The 23028-nt window shown below is 53.6% G+C and overlaps 2 protein-coding genes and 1 pseudogene across 7 annotated transcripts in view; 1 reads left to right on the top strand and 2 right to left on the bottom strand.

Moving 5' to 3' along the window:
* Tmt1b (thiol methyltransferase 1B) overlaps positions 1–1600 on the top strand; it is a 2887-nt gene extending 1287 nt beyond the window's left edge. The window contains exons 2-3 of one of the 3 annotated variants that reach the window (XM_055603750.1): positions 363–461; positions 988–1600. In XM_055603750.1, the coding sequence (XP_055459725.1) occupies positions 363–461; positions 988–1224 (336 nt within the window). In that variant the 3' untranslated portion in view covers positions 1225–1600. Of the gene's footprint in view, positions 1–362; positions 514–987 lie in introns of all 3 variants that reach the window. The other 2 variants (XM_055603883.1, XM_055603832.1) reach the window with 2 other exon arrangements.
* Positions 1601–1980: 380 nt separating this feature from the next.
* On the bottom strand, positions 1981–22776 carry Itga7 (integrin subunit alpha 7). 4 transcript variants are annotated; one of them, XM_055603640.1, is made up of 26 exons: positions 22409–22691; positions 18014–18141; positions 17841–17920; positions 16435–16690; positions 15791–15922; positions 15447–15566; positions 14438–14645; positions 14142–14335; positions 13848–13936; positions 13647–13774; positions 13441–13536; positions 13226–13287; positions 12960–13129; positions 12016–12165; positions 11304–11419; positions 10718–10910; positions 9059–9139; positions 8894–8973; positions 8729–8803; positions 8506–8608; positions 7843–8019; positions 7554–7685; positions 4647–4760; positions 4336–4434; positions 4129–4254; positions 1981–2230 (listed from the first exon to the last, which is right to left on the bottom strand). In XM_055603640.1, the coding sequence occupies exons 1-26, from the start codon at positions 22612–22614 to the stop codon at positions 2000–2002; spliced, it is 3546 nt and encodes a 1181-aa protein (XP_055459615.1). In that variant the 5' UTR covers positions 22615–22691; the 3' UTR covers positions 1981–1999. The 4 variants fall into 4 exon arrangements, with proteins under 4 accessions (XP_055459615.1, XP_055459470.1, XP_055459537.1 ...); XM_055603495.1 differs by lacking the exon at positions 15447–15566 and having other exon boundaries at positions 22409–22776; XM_055603562.1 differs by lacking the exon at positions 15791–15922 and having other exon boundaries at positions 22409–22776.
* On the bottom strand, positions 12535–12634 carry LOC129675500 (U6 spliceosomal RNA; annotated as a pseudogene).
* Positions 22777–23028: the final 252 nt, after the last annotated feature.

Genomic DNA, 23028 nt, shown 5'->3' with positions numbered 1-23028 from the left:
GTTCTAGATGAGGAGGAAGTGGGGGTAAAAGTGTTCTAGATGAGGAGAAAGTTAGGGTAAAAGTGTTCTGGATGAGGAGGAAGTGGGGGATAAAATTCTTCTAGATGAGGAGGAAGTGGGGGTAAAAGTGTTCTGGAAGAGGAGGAAGTGGGGGTAAAAGTTGTGATGGAGGATGTTGGGGGATAAAAGTCTTCAAGTAAAAATGTTAGCGGGAGTAGAGTCTATGAGAGTTTGAGCTGGGTGTGGAAAGGAAAGAATTTAGGATAATTTCCAGAGTTTCTGGCTTGCACAGCTAAAGGGAGAGTGGATGAAAAGTCTACTTGCTGGAGTGGAAAAACTTTTCTGGACATATTGTGTCTCAGGACCTGCTAAGACATCCATGCAGAGAAGCCACACAGGTCTGCAAGTCAGGACAAGAGGTGCTCTGGAGAATGACCGCGGGGCAGCCTGACCTTCCAGCGGTAATTCAGTGTGGTACTGAATGAACCCCCTAGGAAGAGGACACTGGGGAAGGTGCTTACGGAAGTCCAACTGTAGCCAGAACCCCAGCATCTCAGGAGAGATCTCACATCTCTATCTAGCTGGTGTCTAACGCACAGTCCCAGGTTAGCTATGAAAGTGGCCCAACACAAAATTGTAAATTTATTTAAGACATAATAAGACTTTTTTCAACTTTTGGTAACTTAATCACAAAGGTTTTGAGCAAGAACATGGTAGACAAGTCCTGTGTCCCAGTGCTGGAACCCTCAGTTGCTACTGTTCTGTGACCTATCATGGTCACCCAGTTGGCAGAAGCTCCTTGTATGTGCTGAGGAGCAGGAGCTGGGTGTACAGATAATTCAGGAGCAGTTGGCTCCATAGACTTCCCCAGCCAGAAGCTCTTACTTCAGAGAGATCTGGCAAGCTGGGTCTAAGAAGGAAGGGAGGTTTGACAAAAAGAGCAAGATGGAGCCGAGAAGCCTTAACTCCCTTCTTCCCCCCTCCCAGGGAGGAGTGCTGTTCTTCTGGGAGCATGTGGCTGAGCCTCGGGAAAGCCTGGCCTTCCTGTGGCAGCGACTTTTCGAGCCTACCTGGAAACGCTTCGGGGATGGCTGCCACCTCACCAGAGAGACCTGGAAAGACATTGAGAGGGCACAGTTCTCTGATGTCCAAATGGAATGGCAGCCCCCTCTCTTCAGGTGCCTACCTGTCGGGCCCCACATAATGGGAAAAGCTGTGAAATAACTCCCCCCAGGGAGGTCGCCTGCTCTCCCCTGCCTGCGGCCAGAAGCCAGCCCAGTACTGCCGGGGTTACACCAGTGTGGCTTTCTCCCTGCCTTCTCCAGAGGCAGAAAACTACTGCAAAGCTCTGGACTTAGTCCACCCACTTCTAGGGCCCCTGTTCTCCCTCTCCCTTGTCCCACTGGTTAAGTTCTCGCTGCTGTCCTGAGACTACACCCATGTGCCCCTTGAAACCAATCACAAGTCAACACACCAGGTCACCTCAGCCTCCTCCCCCACTACCCACTCTGTCCTGAGCTTCAGAAGACCAGAGAGAAGCAGAAACCCTCAACATGGAAACACAGCACTCAATAAAGCAACCAGAGTTTTTATCATCAAATACTTTTTAATAAATAAACAAATTTGCTAGGCTGGGACAGCACTCGAGGGCCAGAGGACAGGAAAGACTAGGGAAGGAAGAGCCCCTGAGACAGTGACACGATCTCCTCCCTGACCCTCTGTCTAAGGCACTTTGGGGAAGACAGGGGTTACAGGGTGGGTGAGAGAGGAAGCTTGGGACCCCTTCTCCCCATCCTGCCCTCCCAGCCATGTCCCACAGCCCATCCCTGATATGCCCTCCTCATCTCACAGCATTGTAACGGGAAGCCAGAGGGGTGGTTCTCACAGTGGGAGAGAACTGCCCCCTAAGGAGACAGAGCCTGCCATATCTCAATGATGCCAGAAGCCTACTCCACCATCTCCACCCCAAGGTACAGCCTTGAGGAAGGGTGAAGAGAACTTAGGCAGAGAGTGGCATAGGCTGTCCATCAGGACCCAGCTCAGGGTGCCAGTCGGCAGCCAAGATGGGATGCGCATCAGAGCCCTCCCACTGGGAGGCGCCCCAGTTGCTCCTCTGAATGGTGCCTGTCTTCTCCTCCTTGAACTGCTGCCGGTCTTCCCGAGGGATCTTCACGGCATGGTACTGGGGCACGACGGCCTCGGGGTGCTTCGCCCGCTTGAAGAATCCCAGCTAGAGAGACACCAGGCCAGACCATGAGAGGCCCTGCAGGGCTGAGGCCCCTCAAAGCCCCTCAGCTTCTCTGGGCTAGAAAGAACCAGCTGAAGCAAACGTGAGGCTGGCTGGTTAGCTTCCAGCACAGTGGGCAGCTTGCTACATCAGTCCCAAGGTCCAAGGCTCCCACTCACAGCAGGAGGAAGGCTGGAAGGGAGCCCAAGGTGCAAAATCAAGGAAATGTCCTTTGGTCCCTGAAAGAGAGGCTTGAAGCTGACACCAAGACCTCCCAAACTTTCCTCCCAGCGCTCCTGAAAACCTCAGTGGTCTTAGAACACAAGAGCCAAGGGATAAACAGCCTCCTAGACACCCCCCCCCCGCATACTCAGAATGACGCCCCTCCAGCCTCATATACACACCAGGGAGCTTGCACACCGGATAGTACTCCCTTAGGCCAAGGCTCTTGCATCCATGAGTACAGTAGCTCAACCCCTCACCTACCAAGGTGGTGTGAGGCCCCTTGCATACTGAAGCTCAGAATAGCCAAGACTTCTGCGTGCTCAGACTGTACAGGATCTCTTTGCACACTCACTCCCACAGAAAGTCATGCATGGAGCAACCCCACATGCCCACATGCTCACACTCCTAGCCTACCCACTATTCAGGGCATGCTGGGCTACGTATGCTCAACACTCATAACCTCACCTTCCGAATTACTCCTTACTTCAGATATTAGGACCTTCATCACCCCTTTGCATACTCCTCTCTTCACCCTGTACAACCCTGAACCTCCACCAATGCTGGGATCTGTACTTAGCTCACACACATACACATATAGACACACACATTTGCACACACATGTGCACACAGAACAGTTACCCCACAGTCCCTGGACCCCTAACTTCCATGGCCGAAGGCTGCACGGCCAGATGGGCTCGGTGATAGTTGGTCGGAAATGATGAGCTTGGACTGTTCCGATGGAAGAAGCCACACTGGGATGTTGAAGAAGGATAAGGGGAAAAGCAGAGGATGGGAGGGCTGAGAAGGGAGCAGATCTTTAGATCTGTTCTGTCTCCTTTCCCTGGGAGTAGCGGATGGGCCAGGCAACCTGAGGTCAACCCTGGAGGCATGAATTGTACCTAAGACCAGGCATGTTTTCAACAGCATGGATGCTACTCCAGAGCTCGGTTCACTGATGACGCACTCTTGGCAAGTAGCAGGTGGGCAGGGCCATGCGCAGGGCCCCAAGGATGTGCTTGCTTCCGCACAAGCTCCACATGTGGCATGTGGCTCAGGGATGAGCGCTGCTGGAGCGTGAGGCCGCCTGCACTGACATGTGCAATTATGGACCTTCATGCTGAATCAACAGGGTTCTGTTACGGCTCCATTCAAACAAGAATGGTTGCATTCGCATCCTGGCATGTGGACAGGATCCAAACAGTTCCCTAGAGCTAGCAGTCCAGTTGCTGGCCTGGATCACAGCTTCCTTCCCAGCCGAGTCTGCCCCACTGCGGTTAGAGCAGACCACACCTTTCTACTCCACCATGGCTCTTCTGGAAGTCTCACATTGTGCTCTTCCCATCCGCCCACATCCCAGGCCTTCCACTTCACCCTCTTCTAAGGCCCAGCTCCAGGGGAATATCCCCCAAAGCCTTCCCCACTCTGAGTTCCCATCGTCTCGACACCTTCTGCCTTGCCCTCAACTATAAGGCTTCCACTCCACTCCACTCCACAACCCTAGAGGACCAGATCTGCACCAGAGTCGTCTCTCAAACATCCAAAGCAGATGAAGTTCCTGATTCATGCTGGGTCAATGCCCAGTGTAGACTTGCTGGGCGACTGTGTGTGTGGGTGAGAGGCTAACCACCTTGTTCTAATTTTAGCTCACACTGGTTCCATTCTTCCCGAAGCCTCACCTTCCAGAGCAGCAGTACCAGCAGGGCCAGGACCAACAGCCCCGCCAGCACTGCCAGGAGGATGACCCACCATGGGACTCCTTCTGCAACCACAGCCATGGGGTCCAAGTAGACCATCACTGGGATCTGAAAAACAAGAAGTTGGAGAGCTGAGTGAGTGGGCAGGAGGGAGCCAGCCAGTCAGCGCACCCCCACCAGGCAGCTCACCAGTGTGGACGCGTCTCTGAGCAACAAGTTCTTGATGGAGGACTTCACGGTGATGTTGGCTCGGACGATCACTTCCAGGGACTTCACAGCCATGTACTCCTAAGGGGGCAGGGAGGAGACCCCTGCTAAATGCTCCTGTTCCCCTCAGGCCTCTCCAGCCACGAGATTACAACGGGCTGTGCCAACGCAGAGGGTGTTTCTGCCTGGCTTGGGTTTACAGAGTACTGCATTTGGATGGGGAAGAGGTAGAAGTAAGCGCTGGTGGATTTCTGCAGAAGACACCCAGCGTGGAACCCCAGCAGTGCCCTCACCTCCAAAAAGGTGCTGTTCCAGAGGCGGCCCCAGACCTGCAGCACAGCCGCGCGATCAAAGCTGTGGAGTGGGCAGCTGAATACCACACACTTGGCCGTGCCCTGGGCGCAGTCCTAGGGACAAGGACAGGTGGGGCCCTGAGCTAGCAGCGCACAGGTCTGCCGTCTCTCCCGTGCTCCTCATCTGACCTCAAACTCCTCTCCTCCAGGAAGTCTTCCCAAGCCAACCTCGAATCTGGACTATTGGCTTTTAAAACACATTGAAGGGGTCTTTCGCTTTCCAGCAACAGGCAGGGTGGCTTCCTGAATTGATACCTACTCAACTTACTGCCTCAGTTACCAAGTACCTAGTAACTACCAGCTCCAAATCTCCTGAAAGATGCTTTCTGTCTGAGACAGGGTCTCACTAGCCCAAGCTAGCCTCAAACTTCTCCTCCTTCTTTGGCCCCTGTGTGCTGAGACTGCTCTGGGGTATGTCTCTGTGCCTGGCATCAGTGTTTGTTGAAAGAACAGGATTAAGGAAGGCCAGCTAATTCAGGCCATAGAACTAGCAAAGCTATGAGTGGAGGCAGAGGCAGGGTGGGGGGATCTCTGTGAGTTTGAGGCCAGTCTCTTCTATATGGCATTCTAGGACAAACAAGACTACAAATAAGACTTCAAAAAGGGGGGGGGGGGTAAAAGAGATCTAGTGGTGGCCCAGATGTTTGAAGTCAGATTCAGACTTGGCACAGCCACATACCCACTCGGGCCAGGAAACCCACACTCCCTTCCTAGCCTGACTCCAACCCACTTGCTTAAAAACTACCTTGAGTCACCATTCACAATTCACACTCACAGGAATGGCTTGAGTGTTTGGAGTCTCTTTTAAAAGACGTTTCCTGAGTGGGGAGGGGCATGCTGCTACTTGCGTACAGAGTTCAGAGGGCGACTTGCCGGCCCTGGGTCGCTCCTTCCACCATGTGCCTCCAGGGATGGAGCTCAAGTCTCCAGGCTCGGCAGCAAGTGTCCTTATTCACCCAGCCATCTCCCTAGCCTCTTTTTGGAACCTTTGTCTTCCTTTACCTTTCTACTTTTGAGTAATTCAAAGCTCTTAGCTTGAAGAGCAAAGCTACCTGCCTTTATATCATATAAAAAGGCTCCAAGCGACGGGGCTGGAGAGATGAGCCAGCAGTTAAGAGGACTGGCTGTGTAGACAGCCTGTGTTCAGTTCCAGGAACCCACAGAGCACCTCATACCCACCCATAACTCCAGTTCCAGGGAATCAAGTGTCCTCCTCTGACCTCTACAGGCACCAGGCACACACATATTTGCAGGCAAAATACTCATAAACATAAAACTTTTCAAAATATTTTAAGGAATTTGAGAGGTAAAATGAATGAGGAACAGGTAGAAAAATGTCCCATGATCACCCCAATGTGGACTCTAAAAGAAAGCATTGTGTACATGCGTGCAGGCAGAACAGTCATACACATCAAAATAATAAAATGAGAGTTGGAAAGATGGCTGTTCTCCAGAGGACACAGGTGCAAGTCACACCCGTACAGAGACACATGCAGGCAAAACACCTGAAAGTGATTTTTAAAAATAATAAAATTATAAAAAATAATGAATTGAATAAAATAAGAAGAAAGCCAGAAAAATAAATAAGTAAAGCCAGGCACAGGGGCCATGCCTGTAACTGTAGCATCTGAGAAGAAATAAAAGGATTACAAATCGGAGGCACCCTGGGCTGCTGAGTAGGACATCCCTCGCCCTCTCAAAAGAAGGACAACTGGGCTGTCGTTCGGTAGGAGAGTGTTTGTGTGGTACATACAAGGCCCTAGTTTGATCCCCAGCCCTGCTGAGTAAAGGGAGCGCGCAGTATTGTGTGCTGCTTGATTCTGGAGAAAAAATAAACCCAGTTAATAACTAGAGATGGTGGCACGTCCTTGTAATCCTAGCACCGGGAAGGCTGAGACGGGCTTGCCATGAGTTCAAGACCCTGTTTCTGAGCTGGGCAGAGTGGCACATGATTTTAATCCCAGCACTCGGGAGGCAGAGGCAAGAAGAGCTCCGTGAATTTGAGGCCAGCCTGGTCTACAGAGCGAATTCCAGGACAGCTAGGGCTACACAGAGAAACCCTCGAGAAATCAGAGAGAGAGATAAAATAGATAAAATAAAAGAAACTACTTCAAAGTTCAGGTTTTTTCAAAATGCCTGTGTTCTTTGGCCTCAGGTTAGGTATCAAAGGGGCATCTGAGGTTTCAGCCCAGAAAAATGACATGATATGACAGAGTGCACCAACAGCTTCCAGAGAATGGCCAAGTATCTCCAGGCTGTTCTGTTACACTGTCATGCCTGGGCTTATCCCCACCTGAGCATCTCTAACTGATATCTGTACCACATTCTCACTGCCAGCACCGCCCTAGGAGGAACAAAAACTGAGCATTCACCAAACCCAGATAAATACCAAAACCATGCGGGAAAGTGAGAAGCAAAACTGCTCAAGGGAGAAAGCTTAACAAATCTCATGGTTAAGACATAACTGTCTTACCCTGAGAACATGGTAAACACATGCCTGGCGGCACATGCCTGTAATCCCAGGACTTAGAAGGAGGAGGCAAGAGGCCGAGTCCATCCCAGCCCTTGTAAAATGTGATGTTTTCTAGGAATGAGAGGATCAGTTGCTTGGCTCCCCAGCTGACCCTGGAGTGGACGCTGGGGGTTGCAGGGCCACCTCACCCCCACCCCCAGCTCTCCCCACCGCAGCTGGGCTGCAACGCCTCCTACGCCTCCTACCGCCTCCTACCGCCTCCTACCGCCTCCTACCGCCATGTGCCCCGGGGCTCAGCACTTGCTCGGCCCCCCACTCTCTACACCTGAGATGGTCCCTCTGTCACACATGCACACCCACTGTGGCTGCCTCACCAAAGTGATGTTTCTCTTCCTCTCGGCAGAGGACACCGGCCACCAGGATGTGCTAGGCTCCAGCTTCTCTGGAGGCTCCTGAGGCTCTGGCTGCCCCAGCTCTCGCCGCCTCCTGTCCCTGCTGTCCACATCCTGGACAGGAAAGAGGAAGGAGCAGTGAGAGTCCCTCCAAATACTGCAACCATGATGGCATCTCCACACACACAGGCTCCACCATACACACAGACCACGGCCCCCACGACATTCTTCCCAAGCCCCATCCCCACCTCCTGCCCTGCCTAGGCCTCACCAGGTGAAGGATGTTGGGTCTTGGGGAGCAGATCCCTTTCTTCCCAGGCCCCTGTCCACCCTCCAGCTCCACCCGCATGGGGTACAGCAGCCACTTCCCGTTGGCAATCTCATGGGGCCACATGATGTTGAGGAAGGCAGAGCCCAAAGTGTTGAGTGACTGGCCTTGATTGGAGACCTAAGAGCCCAAAGCAGTGTGAGGAAATGAGCAGACCCTACATCACACAGAGGGAGGCAAGGTGAAGGGGAGGCTCTCAGAAAACACAGCATCACCAAAGACGCACAGTCTAGACCAGAGCAGGCATCACTCTCTCCTCACACCAAACCAGGCAAAGCTGGATGTGTGAGAGGATAGGTCAAGCCAGTGTAGATATGAGGAAAGCAATCAACTCTGTCTAAGACCCCATTCTAGCTGAGGTCCCAGCAGGCCATTTCTCGGAGTCCTCAGTGCCTCTCAGACCTGCAGGACAAGTGCCCTGTCCAGTAACTCACTGAGACTCCAGCACCAAAATGTGTTTGAAAGCCACATCTGCCCAGTGAAGAGGCCTGGGGCTGCCATGCTGCCATATGGGAAAAGAGCCCATACCTTGAGACATGTTTCAACAGCCTCTTCTCTGTGCCAAGAAGAGAGGGGAGTGAGGAGGGGCCACAAACAGGTGCTTACCGTGACCTCGTACTTGACCTTGCTGCCCACATCCCTCTCAGACCGCATGGCGCTCTCCCCCTTCACCTCCCCGGAGAAGAAAAGTTGCTGGGGAGAGGCAGCCCTGGTTGTGGGGGGTGAGAAGAGGAGCAGATGAGGAGGCCTGAGGTCCAGCCAAATGCAGTCAGGAGGGTAAGGCGAGATAAGGCAGAGCCCAAACGGGGGCCCACTAAGCAACACTTACCCTGAAACAGACAGCGGCAGCTCAATGAAGACGTGCGCTCGAACAGACACTGGACGCAGCTCCTGCTCACTGATCCTGGAATGCACACATGGGCACGTGTGGGCAGCTGGCACAGGAAACCCCCAGGAGGGGCTTGAAGCTGAAGTGACCCCCCTGCAAGCTTACGTGGCCAACAACAGCTCCACCTCCAGCTCTGTGGTCTCGATAGTGATCCCTGAGGTGCTGAAGATGAGGTAGAAAGTGACCTGTCCAGGGTGGGGTGACGGTGAGTCAGGGAGGACTAGGTCTGAAGGATGGGCCACTCCACAGGGCAGAAGCAGATATACCAACCTGAGCACCTCTCTTCAGAGGGCTCCCCAGCTCACACTCAACGTGAGAGGCATTCTCATTGGACAGGCACAGTGGCTTCTCCTGGATCACAGAGGGAGGGACAGGTCAAAAACAAAACAAAAACCTACCTCATCTGCAGGAAAATGGATAAAACTGGAGATGACCATGTTACGCAAACCAAGCCAGACTCAGAAAGACAAACGTGACATTTCTCTCATAAAAGAAATCTAGTTTAATATATATGTGACATAAAAGTGGAAGGGGAGCCAGGAAGTAGTGGCGCATGCCTTTGATCCCAACACTAGTAAGACAGAGGCAGGTAGATCTGAGTTCGAGGCCAGCCTGGTCTACAAAGCAAGTTCCAGAACAGCCAGAGCTACACAGAGAAGTGCTGTCTCAAAAAAAAAAAAAAAGTGGAATGGGAACTTTATGGGAAGAAGAAGGGTTCTAAACTAAGGATGAGGGAGAAGAGAAGGTAACAGGAAAAAAGAAATATTACATATTTTCTCTCATATGTGGAATCTAAATTTTTTAAATATGTATAGATATGAGTGTGTGTGCATATATACCCAACTGTAGGGGCTATGCCTGTAACTCCAGCTTAGGCTACATCGAAAGATCTCGTCTCAAATAGACACATGGACCAAGTTTGCTACTTGGTGGTGGGTGCAGGCCTTTAATGCTAGTACTTTGAAGTCAGAGGCAGGTGGATCTCTGTCAATTTGAGGCCAGCCTGCTCTACATAGCAAGTCCCAACCTGGCCAAGGTTATGTAATGTGACTCTCTCACAAACACACACACACACACACACACACACACACAGAGCGAGACAATGTTGGGAGGAAGAAGCAGTCTAAAGAGAAAAGGGGGAACAAGACAGCTTAATACTGGAAGTAGAAAGAAAGACAGGTATGCTTTTTTTCTACAAATATATATGAGCATGGGATGGGGGAGCTATGTAGGGAAAGGAGGAAAACTAAAAGGAGAAAAGAAAGTGTGGTAGCTTGAATAAGAATGTCCCTCATAGGCCTACAGATTTGAATGTTTGGTCATTAGGGAGTAGCACTATTAGGCGGTATGGCCTTGGAGTAGGTGTGGCCTTGTTGGAAGATGTGTGTCACTGAGGGTGGGCTTTGGGGTTTCAAATGCTCAATCCAGGCCCAATCTCTCTTTCTGCTGCCTCCTAATCCAGATGTGGAACTCTCAGCTGCTTCTCCAGCCCCATGTCTGCCTGTGTGCCGCCATAACAATAATGGACTAAACCTCTGAAAGTGTAACCCAGCCCCAGTTAAACGCTTTCCTGTGTAAGAATTGTCATGGTCAGGGCCTTTAATCCCAACAGGAGGCAGAGGCAAGAGGATGTTTGTGAGTTTGAGGCCAGCCTGGTCTAAAAAGCCAGGGCTACACAGAGAAATTCTATCTTGAAAAACAAAACACACATATACACACACACACAAAAGTTGCCATGGTCATGCTGTCTCTTTGCAGCAATGGAACAATAATTAAGCTTGAGCAGAAGAATAATGAGAGCAGCTATAGTGAGCGAAGCACGGTGGTGGACAGGTTTGAACCATTATCATAAGACCTATAACTACTTTTAAAAAGTCACAAAAGAAACAACAACAAAATTCAAGGACCCCCTGTGCCCCAGGCTCTTACCACAGAGTCCAGGGTGCGGACTCCTGAGTAGCGCAGTGAGGCTGGGAGGGTGACCAAGAGCTGGGCTTCATGAGCATCATCCCCGTCTGCCTGAGGCCGGGCGGGGTCCGAGGGCAGGTTGGTGACCATCAGCTCCAGGCCTATGAACGGCTGCCCGCTCAGTGCAAACAGGGCCGTTGTTCCGTCCGCATCCCTGGAACAGGGGACCCAGCTCACCAGGGGCTCCACCATCTCTCTCCTCCTACTTCCCAATCAAGCACGCGCTCTCCAACCCACGCCAGGGCCCGAGAATCACGCCAGCTCTTCCGGTGTACAAAGGAGTCCACCGCTCTCTGGCCTCGTATGAACACGGAGGATGACTATGCTCCCTGGGCATACATGACACGGAGCCAGTCACCCCTGCCTCACAGAGCTGTGAGCACTGGAACGGAGTGTTCAGCATAGTGTTACACTGACTAGGAAAATCGTCATCTCTGGTCAGGACACTGTGGTCCCAACCCCAGCCCTCGCCTCAGTCTTCTGACAGCTCTGAGGAGGCACCCTCCATTTGCTGAGTCCTGGCCCTCCCCTCCTCCACCCTTCTCACATGGGCAGAGGCTGGAACTCCGTGTCACTGATCCGGGAACAGAATCTGGCCTGCACGAGCTGCAGGTTGCTCTGACAGATCTTATCATCACCACAGCCTTGCTTCAGGAAGTGGATCTGAGGAGAGTGTTCAGGAGAAGATCATCTCTAAGGTTGAGGCAAGGGTCAAATGTGTCACCAAGAGCGTGTTAGGGAAACATGGGCTTAAGCAACTCCGGAACTGACACTTGGAAACTGTGTGACACTAAGCTGCCACGTAATCTCCTGAGCTGCGGAAGGGAGCGCTGTCACGCTGCCGTGCAGGCCGCTGCATAGGTAGGCTGCAGACTGTACAAACTAGATGCCACACAGACACTGTGGGGAACAGTGACAGTACCATCACCAGGCTGCCCAGAGAATGTGCAAGGAGCTGCAGGCTGCCCCTTCCCACTGAACGGGAGAAAGGGGATTTAAGGGCCTTGATGTCATCTCAGAAGACAACAGGCCTTTATCACTCCAAGACCCAAGTGGCTGCAGCAGGTGAAGGATCACTACCCTCTTCTACAAGGAGCTCATGGTCGTTTGGGCCATTTTACTTTTAAGGTGTCACAGGACCTACCTATTTGGATTGTACTGGGGCTGCATGTGTGGATGAGCTTTGCCAGCTGCGAGTGGCTGTCACAGTGGAGACAGCAGGGCGTTGTCCCTCCCAGCTCCACGTCCCCCATGCTCACCTCGGTCCTCTGGGTGCTAGGTTGGTGTGCATTCAGGATGGGAGCCACAGGGGGGAGCCCCTGGCCAGGAGCTTGTCTGCGTAACCGAGGGGGCTGGAGACCATATGATAGGGTGACCACAATGGCCCGGAGCTTGTCTTTGACATTCTCCTGGAAGGGAAAGATTGGTCCTCACTGGAGCAAGCCCTGTTCCAGCCCTGACCAAGGCCCCCACCAGTGCACTGAAGACTCTCAAGCTTGGAAAGAAACTGAGGGCGACGGAGATGGAGGTGGGAGAGTGAGTAAGGATGAGAAAGAGAGACCAGAGCAGTGAAAAGCCTTCCCTGAGGGCCAGACAGACAAAAGGCTAGGGAAGTAGGATCTCATATTTAGGACAGCCTGGCCTCTATCATGAAATTCCAGGCCAGCCTGGGCTACATACAGATATCCCCTCTCACTGCAAGAAAATCAGGCAGAGAGGAGAAAGTGGGTAGAAAGGAGCTCGAAAGGGAGATCATGCGGTGCCTAGACTTATTTTTTTAGAATATGGAATTCTTCACAAATTTACGTGTAATTCTCATGCAGAAGCCATGATAGCCTTCTCTCATTCCAGTTTTAGTATATACACAGCCAAGTACAAAGAATGTTTATCTTTTTAATTGTGTGTGGTGTGCGTGCATGTGCGTGTGCGTGTGTGTGTGAATATAAGCACATGAGTGCAAGTATCCGAAGAAGCCAGACAGGCAGGTCAGGTCCCTGAGGCTGGAGTTGCAAGGCAGGACTAGCACCCACGGTAGGTGCTAGGGCCCTAACCTGAGCCACCTGCAAGAGCAGGACAACCCTGAGCTGCTGAGCATCTCTCCAGCTCCTTGGAGCTCAGCGCTTCCGAGTTTTGAGAGTGCAAGAGAAGAGACAAGGAAAAGACATGTAATGACAGGGTTGCTTGGAGGTAAGTCAGGGCCCACCTGCAGCTGCAGCACGGTGTCTCCGCAGACGCGGTCATGCTGCTGCTTCAGCCACACAGTGCTTGAGGACTGGTGCTTGAGGTCATCCGGGCCTCGTCTCAGGAAAGTCACGCGTGGGAGCTGGCCCCGGAGCCTCCGGTCTGTGTCCCCGTCTAACACGTAGTGCAGGGCTGCGGCGTGCAGGGGGAAGAGGGAGGCGGGTGAGCTGAGGACCCTGCTCCGCCCTGCCCCCTGGAGGCCATCCGAGCAAGCAGGGGAGGACTCACCCACGGCAGGGCTGTAGCTGCTGGGCACCGCAACATAGCTGAAGCAGATCTGCACATCCACGCTGTGGGGGGGCGGCTCGTGAGCAGGCGAGACCCCAGACCCTGCTTCTAGCACAGCCCCGGCCCAACTAGGGCAGAGAGACGAGGAAAGCGGGCACTGGCAGCCTCCTCAGCCCTCCGCCGCCCCCCCACTCACCCCTCCCCCCGGTCCTCACCAGACCAAGCGTCCACCCGCGCAGTTGGGCTGCTCTAGGTCGATGGCTCTCGGCGTAATGGAGAGCTCTTGGGAGACATGGAGAACCGGCCTGGCCCTGGGCAGAGTTTGTCGGGTAGGGAGGGAGTGTGAGGGGGCGGGCTCCGCAGGGGCAGGTGGGGGACAGGAAGGGGGCTGCGGGGAGTGTCCGATGGCCTCCAGGCTCACCTGAACAGCGCAGCCGCGTCAGCCAGGGAGCCCACCAGCAGGTCCGGGTAGTGATTTCCGTCCACATCCAGGCCACCGGACAGGGAGTAGCCGAAGCTCTTGATGCCCACGGCCTCGCCCTCCAGCACCTGGAGGGAGCAGTCAGCCTCGCCTGCCCTGACCCCGCCCAGAGCCGTCGCCCCACGCCCGCGGCCCCCTCACCTGTGAAGGCTTGACCACCACCCCCAGGCTGCTCCCATGGTAGATAAAGACTTTCCCGTCTCCGTCGAACGGCGCTCCCACGGCAAGATCTGGGGAGGGAGAAAAGACACTCTGGCACGGGGAGGATAACAGGCACGGCACTTCCCCAGGTCCCCTCGTCCGTCCTCTTAGCCACTCCCACCAGATAGTACCAGCTCAACTTGTTCCAGTTTAAAAACAAAAAACTGGTCTCTGAGGGATTCCATTTCCTTCTCAGCCCCATCCCACACTGAGCTTTCCCAACCCCAGTCATACCTGGAAAGCCATCTTGGTTGAGGTCCCCCAAGACAGCCAGGCTGACCCCAAACATGGAGTCAGGGGAGCCGCAGAGCCGGAGAGGAGTGACATCTGCCCAGCGACCACCCTGGTTCATGTACACGTACACGGCGCCTCCCAGCTCTTCTTGGCGTTCAAAGAAGTAGGGGGCGCCCACAATCAGATCTGGCCAGCTGTGGACAGGGACACGGTCTGGGCCCTCTAGGCCAAGGGGCCCAGGACAAAGCGTAGGAGCCACTCCCGGACCCAGAGGCACTTCCTTTGCCCGCCCTCACCCATCATTGTTGAGATCAGCCACCGCCAGTGAGTAGCCAAAGCCAGAGGTCAGGCGCTCCCCCGACAGCACCACCTCAGGTATCAGGCGGCTGGCACTGTCCTTGCGGAGAATGACCACCGCCCCTTTGTGGTTGGCGCGGGGGGCTCCCGCCACAAAGCTCAGCTCCTCCGAACGCATGAGACCCTTCCCAGAGTCGATGGAGAACCCTAGGTGAGGGAACCATTATGGTGAGTGACCACAAGCTGGATGGGCCCCTGGAGCCACGAGGAAGAGTTGCTCTCAGCAGCCACCACCACTGGGGCTGGGTTATTCCTCCTCCCCTGCCTGGGCCTGGAATCCTTGCAGCCCTCCTGGTCAGAGACACAGGCTGTGTCATGGAGCAGAAAGGCATGGACAGAGGAGCCTTGGTGCCTTGGTAAGAGGAGCCGGGCCAGAGTAACCATGCCCAACCTGGGGACCTGGAGAAGAGGGGGCCCCTCGTGTTTACACACCCAGAAGGCCCACTGATGTCCAGTGAGCTTTCTGTTCCCCATCTTTCCCACCCTGCCAGGGGAAACAGTCTTTACATATATGGGAGAAAGACCAGGGGACAAGAAAGGGTTTGCTTCACTCGAATGTCTCCTGGGCTTATTTCATCCTTGTCAGTATGCAGAGAAGTCTGTAAATGGCTATGAAGGGCTTACCCACAAGGCTAGAGCTTTCTCCAATGGAAGTCTATCATCCACCCCTCAGAAGGACTTCCCTGGGGACCAATACTGTCCTTCCAAGCCCTGGTCATCTCATTCTAGCTGGGTTTCCTCGATAGAGACCCTTGGCTCACAACCCCTGAGGCTATCACCTTTGAGACCTCTTCTTTTCAGGCCTAATTCTCCTCTGCAGTTTGGGTTCAATGTGTGTCTCCCTGGGTGTGTGTTGGGGGAAGGCATGAAAGGAAAGGACACTCCCTATTGGGGAAGTGGGAAGGCCAGGGCCAAACCCCGGGGCCCAGGACGCAGGAGCTTACAAACCTAAATAGCTATTCAAGGTCAAGTCTCCGGCTGGTCCTGTGAGCCGGTCAGCAGGGTCCAAAGTTTTATACACCAGCTGGTCAGGGTCTGAGCTATCAATGTTGGTCACAAAAAGCAAGCCTGTGGGCGGCAGGTCGGGGAGAGAAGGCAAGGAAAGGACAGACGGGAAGAGAAGGGAGCGAGAGCCAGACAGAAAGGCCAGAAGAAGGCAAAAAGGGGAGAAGGAGTGGACGAAAATGAGAGAAACCAGGAAGCCAGAGACAAATGACAGAGACAAAAGGATGGAGAGGACAAGAGAAAGGACACAGGGTTAGAGTGGTTCTGGGCCAGGGAGGGGTCCCTACCAAGGTAGCTGTTGGCAGGGACCGGGATTAGGCGGGGGTCTTGCTCCTTCTCGCCCCCCGCCTCGTAAGGTCCGTCGTCCAGGTGTGCCAGGTCCGACGGGCCCTGTGCACAGAGCTCCACCCTGGCTGTACCTGCAAGAACAGTCCTATCAGTGTTCAAGCTGGGAGCAAGGTGCACCACCCTCAGCCCACAGACTCGGCCGGACAGCCACGCAGGGCGGCCCCTCTCCTCCTCTTCAGCCCCCACCTCCACCATCTCCCTGGCCCAAGCTTCTAGGGGGTCCCCCAACGTGGCATTACACTCACCGAGTGCCAGTTCAGCCAGCGGCAGCGTGCAGAGACGGGAATGGCAGTGATGAGGAGTAGGCTGCTGTGTTGGAGCATGCAGGCCCTGGGCCAGCCGTGCATGTGGGAGCTCATGCCAACATGTAGATAAACATATGGCCATGCAACGGAGAGTAGGTTGGTACCCCATTCACTCAAGTGCTAGCATGATGGGCTTGGAAGGCATGGCTGTTCCACAGGCCCCCTTGTGGTCATGCTTGGCCCTGTACTGCCAGCAGTGGAATCCCGCTCGGATAGAATCCCATCTCTGAGGTAAGAGGATGTTTTGCTCTCCTTACCCTCCCCAATGAATGACTCACCTTTCCAGTTATAGGTTCCTGGAGCCCCAAAAATGAGGTAGTGGCTGTCAGGGGAGAAGGTGGCAGCTGTGCCCTGCTGGCAGAACCCAAACTGTTCGTGGCCCTGTGGGCGCCCCTCACAGAACTTCCACTCGCCACCATCCAACTCATCTCGGATGGTCAGGTCCTGACTTAGCACAAAGCAGCGACCAATCACATCCCGAGTCTCCAAGATCTGATCCACTCTCTGTCGAGACTCATAACGGTGCGCACAGGTCTGTGAGAGGGTGGGAGGGCGGTCATTTCCTGTATTTAGCAGGGACCGACAAGTTGTTCATATGCAAACATCTGGCACACAGACACAGACACACGTGACCCTTGGCCAGCAGCACTTGAGCGTCACCACCCAGCCTGAAGCCCTTATCTAGCATCCCAACCTGAAGCCACTTAAAGGAAGACGGCTTTGTCCTACGCTCTGCCTGGGTATTCACACACACATAAGTGACGGCACAGAGAGCATGTGCTTTCCTGATCATGTGACAACCTTGTAACATGCTGAGTTTGGTGTGTGCACATGTAGACAGTATCAGTGCACACACATGTCAGGTGTATGTGGAAATTAGGAGACAACCTTGGGTGTCATTCCTCAAAAGTTTGTGTTTTGAGAGTCTCTCCCTGGGACCAGGGCTTCTGGTTGGGCTAGTCTAGGAGTCCAGCTCAGATGCTCAAGCACTGAGTCACATTCCCAGCCCCCGTACCAGACCTTTGTGCCATCACCTCCAGAAAGAACATGCCCCAATATCTCCTCTTCTCAGGAGCATGGCCCAGAGCACCCACAGCGCCCTTCCTCGCCGCTCTGTCTTTATGGACTAGGGACCAGATCACTTAGCTAAAGTTACTTATATTCAGCCTTAAGGTGACCGCTATTGATAGCTACTGATAGTTCCATTTCTTTGTATGTTAGTGAGAGGTGGAAGGAAGGAAGGAAGGAAGGAAGGAAGGAAGGAAGGAAGGAAGGAAGGAAGGAAGGAAGGGAAGTGTCAAAACTAAAAGGCTGCAGGAGGATCTCTTTGAGACCCAGGCCAGACAGAGCTACAAAGTGAGGCTCTGTCAAGAAAATGAAAGAATTTCCCTAGCTATTTGGCAGTGCCCAGGTCTCTGCTGTGTTCACGTGTCCTCTCTCAGAAACCAGCATAATGCCTGAAATAAGAGGAGGGCTGCAGTACGATGACAGTTGCATGGATGGTTAGATAGATATCATAGATGGATATTTTTAAATGGATAAGGAAAGAGAATGTCTCTTACACTTGTGTGTGACACCCAGTGGTTCTAGGGACTATGTCATGTGCCCAGTTTGTATTCTGCACACGAATACAATGTACACACGCCATCATGATTTCTGAACTATCACAAGAAGTAGTACTCACGACAATCTTGCCCCCGGGTCCCTGGCTCCGGACACTGACTCCCAACCACTGGTTCTCCTTGCTTTCCTTCTGCACATTAGCTGTGGCAAGACCCTGGGAATCAGAGGAGGGAACAGGAGACAAAGCCCCACCCCACCCTCTTCTGCCCCTATTGCACTCTCCCAAGGCCACACCTTCTCTGTCGATGTCCACTCTGTAGCAGTCTGTCTCCTCTAGGCTCAGGGGACAAGCAAAGAGGCCTCCAGTGCGATTTGCCTGCTGCCCAGGGAGAGCCAGGGCCTGGGGAGCACCCACCAGCAGCCTGGAGGATGGGACAAGGGCTAGACTCAGAGTCCAAAGTGCTCTAGTCACCCAGAGTTTCCCTGGCCCCAACTCTGCCAAGCAGAGTGTTCAAGTACTAAAGAGAAAAAACAAAAGTCATTTTTCTCAAATTCTGACAAGGACATGTTACCAGACCTAGCCTACAATCTTGTCACATGTGTACTTACTCTCTACTCAAAGGACCAACAGAAGAGCAGATACACACATGTGAATACACATGCCAGCCAGAGCAGCCTGCCAGCATTGCCAGCTTAAGAGAACTGCCCGTCCCTAGCACCTGTTCCCAACAGGCTCCCAGTCACCCTGCTTGGCCTCAGCCTCAGACTCTGCCCTCCTCCTTAACCCTGGTCCAGCTGAAGCCCTGCCAGAAATGGCAAGAATGCCTAGAGCAAGAACAACAGCAGGCACACAGAATGGCAACACAGTGTGGCTCAGGGACAGCTTCAGAGGCCAGGCAGGAGGCTAGAAATGGGCCTGCTTCCCCTTCACCATGTGCCCAGTGAAGACCCTACCCACTGGTAGCTCTGCAAGCCCCAAACTCAGGCATGCCCCCAAATTCAGTCAGGCATGGACATAAGAAGGGTTTCTCATAGCCTCCAGCCCCACTGTATCCTTTCCCGCATTCTCATATTCCCATATTCTCCCCATACCCTTTCCCATCCATCTTCTCCTCCATCCACAGCTTTTTCTTTTCCTCTCCCCCAGACCATGCCCAATCTACTCCCTTACCACCCCCTAGCCTTTTTCTCAGCTAAACTTTCTTGGCAGAAAAATTTTCCATGATTACAGCCAAAGCATCTTCCCTAGAGGGAGACTGTACTGGGAACGGAGGCTGCCTGGGTCCCCCAGGACTGGACCCCAGAGCCAGGAGTGACTGGGAAGTAACTGATATCTAAATGGCTGCAGAGATCCTCTCTCTTCAGGAAAAGGCGGCAGGACAAGCCGCAGTGCCTCTCTCCCACACTCTTCCATGTCCCACTCTGTCAGACAGTATTACTGACAGACATCTGTGGGGCACTGAGCCAGACCGGGTGAGGGAAAAGGTTCCCACAATTCCCGCTGTATCTTAGCAGCTGTCATCCCATATCAGACCCAGTGTCAAAACAGGGTCAGGGGACCATGCAGCTGCTCTTGCAGAGGACCTGGGTTCCATTCCCAGCACCCACACCAGGTGGCTCTCAACTGCCTGTAATGTCAGCTTCAGAGGATCTAACATCCTCTTATGACCTCTGTGCACATGACTTTATATTGTCACAGGGAACACATAAATATTTTAATAGAAGGGATGAGGGATTATAGAGACAACTTCGTTAACAGCACTTGTGGGACGTTGGTGGTGGCACACGCCTTTAGTTTCAGCGCTCCAGAGGCAGAGGCAGGTGGATCTCTATGAGTTCAAGGCCAGCCTGGTCTACAGAGTGAGTTCCAGGATAGACAGAGGCACACAGAGAAACCTTACCCCAGGGAGGGGAAAAAAAAAAAAAAAAAGCACTGGTTGCTTCTGCATAGGACCTGGTAGGACCTGGTTTTGTTCCCAGCACCCACATGTTGGCTCACAGCCACACTGAACTCCAATTCCAGGGGATCTTACACCCTCTTCTGGGCAGAGACGCCAGGCAGTGCACACAATACACACAGGCAAAATAAGCATACTCACACTTCATTACACACCAAGCCCGGGGCCAAGCACCGATAAGACAAGAAAGTGATATTTATTCAGCACCTACTATACCTCAGGCCCTGAGCTAGACAGAAGAGAAGGTTGGAGAAATGAAGCTTTACCACTCTCTGCTTGGATTCCTAGGACAGAGCACAAGCATTATCCCCCTTAATCTCACAATCCTATAAGATAAGGATTCTTATCTTCCAGACTCGTCTAAATACTTGAAGCAGCCTCCGAACGTTCAGATGCACATCTGCCTAATTACATTGCCTAGCCAGTTTCAGAAGGCTGGAGCCTCTCCAGAAAGGAGAGGAGGAGGAAGAAGGAAATCTAGGGGCTGGTCCCTGAGAAAACCAAGTCCAGCCTGCACCGGCCACAGGGCACCAACCTGCAGGCGCAGGGGCTGTCAGCAGTTACTCAGGATTGCCCAACGTTTCCTTGTCCCATAGGAGGTGCCGATTACCTTTTGTGGACTCACAGAGACACCCAGTGCCTCCACTGTTCAGTGCACAGATGCACAGCTAAAGGAAGTAAAGGTGTAAGTGTCCAAAGTTCACATCTCCCCAAAGGCCAAGGGCAGGAAGGACGGAAGAGGTTCACATGGACAGAAGCTCAGTGACCAACCCTACTCCTAGAAGAACAAAACCAGCCAGTTCCTCCTGGAGCAAGAGCCAGCGCCCCAGCCACACTCTCCTTCAGGGCTCCATCCTGGGAGCACGCCTGGGGATCAGCCCCTGCAAGGGGTGCCGGTGGGCACTGTGGCACTGCTACTGTACCCTACCAGAGTCAGCCTCAGGCCAGCCCCTCCCTGACCCAGCACAGCGTGAGTGGCCCTCAGGGAAAGCTGTGTGGAAGGCTGGCTCCGCCTAGGATCCCTCCAGCCCAGCCTCTCTGGATCCAGGATGCTGTAAAGCTGTTTGATCGTGAGCTCTGTGAATCCCAACAAAGGCTCCAGTACAACACCCGCTTTCACAGCACTCACCGCAGGCTTTGTGCTAGTCTAAATAGGCCACATATATTAAGGACAACCCTATGTGATAGCGATATTGTTTGCCTACGTTTTACAACTGATGGAAATAAATGCGGTAAGGAGTAAGAAGGTTAAACCTTGACGTTTGTCTAAGTTAGACTGGAAACAAATCAGGTCTTGTTAGCGCGAAAGAGGACCACGTGCAACTCCAGAGGGATCAATCAAGCGGCAGCTTCTCCGTGCCCTCAGCCAGCAGAACGCCCCCTGCTGGAGCAAAATGGAGCCAGACAGTCAGGCCCCTCCGGGAATACCCCCAACTTGGCTCTGGGAGGCAGAATCAGGGGCCACCTTCAGAGAAGGGGAAAATGACAAGAGACCAAGCTATTAAAAATAACCTAGAATTTGCCTAGAAATAACTTGGAGAGTTCGGCATGTCCTAAAAAGGCCTCCAGGGCCTGGAACTCTTAACAGATGGGGGAAGGAGGGAGAGCGGGGAGGAAGAGATGGACGTAAAGCCTGATGCTGGCTAGAGATGTCAGTTAGTTTCCATCTTTCCCAAAGGTTCAGAGAGCAGACTCTTCTCCCAGATGACAGAAATAATGGAAGGAGAAAGATTAAGGCTCCCCCCACCTCCAGTGGGGAGAAATAAACTGGTGTCCCTGCCTCCTGCCCCCAGACCAATAGTAAAAGGAGAAGACAGTCCCTGAGGACAGCATCGATCCCAGTAATGGACACTTAAATGTGGCTTACAGATTGGCTATGGGGGGGAAGCCCTTTGGTGAGAGGGGGTGGGAAGTTTTCTTCCTGTTCTCACCTCTTTTCGTGTGTCGTGAGAACCAAGGCTATCGAAACACAACCAACTGCAAATGTGCCTGTCTACCGGGGTCCTAAAAAGAGGGCAATTATCCTCTCCCTCTCATTCTCCCTTGTCTTTCCCTGCTGCTGAGATTTCTGCATCTGGAAGGATCCTGAGGAGGAAAGGAAGCAGCCTCGTGTCTTTACTGGACCTTACTGCTGCCGCTGCTGCTGCTGCTGTTTCTAGCTGCGGTGATGGCAGCTGCCACCATTCCTTGCTACTCAGAGAGTCTCTATTTTTCTGCCACTGTCTGTGACCGAACCATTACTGCAGATTGCCAGGCCTTTTCAGGTCTTCCTATAGTCTCCCTGCTGTGCTAAGCCACATCACTCCTGTCGCCCCCCACCACGTGCCCTGCAGTCCCCACTCATCGTGGTGATGCTCTGGCAGTAGCTATTTCTGTTTTCTCCTCTCTTTCCCTCCATGGCACCATCACCCTCTCTGCCCTTGCCCACTCCTTGCGCCCTATGCAGAGACAGAATGCTCGCCCTCCCTTCCTAGAGCAGTTCACCCTTTTGAGGAAGAAGAGGAGCAAGGATGCAAACTGAGGAGAAAGGCAAAAGGAAGTGGGTCTCTGGCAAGAGGATTGCTTATTGCTCTCCAAAGCATTCCCAAGGCAAGACCCTTCTGGGAACCTGGACAAGACGAGGCAAGGCTTGGAGTACCAGTAAAAGCCTAAGGGATGGGTAGGTGAGGAGTTGGGAGAAGGATAGCCCAGGGCTCGAGCCTGGGGGCTCCTGGCGGGTGGCGTGACTCACCAGCTCTGGGGTCGGGGCTGTAATTGTCTGTGCAGGGCCACCGAGAAGCCGAAGAGACTGCCAGCTTGCCCCTCCTTCCGTAGGGCGCCCATCACATCCAGATTGAAGGCGACAGCCCGTGGTAAGAGTAGTCCAGTGAACAAGGAACTAAAAAGGTAGAAAATCCCAGGGGGCCGGAGGGAATCGCAGCTCAGAAGCTTGGCCATGGGACCAACCCTGCTCGCGCTGCCTGCTGGCGCCAGTAAATGGTCGCGCGCCCCGAGCCCCAGGGTTCCCCAGAAGTGTTTCTGGTTCCTGAAACCTAGCTGGTCTTTCAGGGTCTTCCGATCTTTCTCCTGGGGACCCCTCTTTAGTCCTCCCCTCCGCTGCCCCAGGACCTGCTATGTACAACTACCGCAGCGGGAGTGCCGGCGTGCGCTCCGGCTCGCGCTCGGGCTCCGCCTGCTTTCTGGGACACCGCCCAGGCCCCGCCCCTGCCTCTGTCCCGCCCCCTGCCTCCAGCCACAAACGTAGACTCGGGATGCCCAGACCGACATCAAGGTGGGAACAGGTCTAGCACCCGTAGCCCCCCGTGCCTTGGGTCCAGCCGCCCCATCCTTTCTGCGCACTCCTCTTCGCCC

This window comes from Psammomys obesus, unplaced genomic scaffold (assembly GCF_907164565.1).
Source record: "Psammomys obesus unplaced genomic scaffold, mPsaObe1.curated_primary_1811, whole genome shotgun sequence".
Lineage (NCBI taxonomy): Eukaryota > Metazoa > Chordata > Mammalia > Rodentia > Muridae > Psammomys > Psammomys obesus.
Note: the sequence above shows the minus strand (reverse complement) of the source record. Positions and strands in the feature narration are given on the sequence as shown.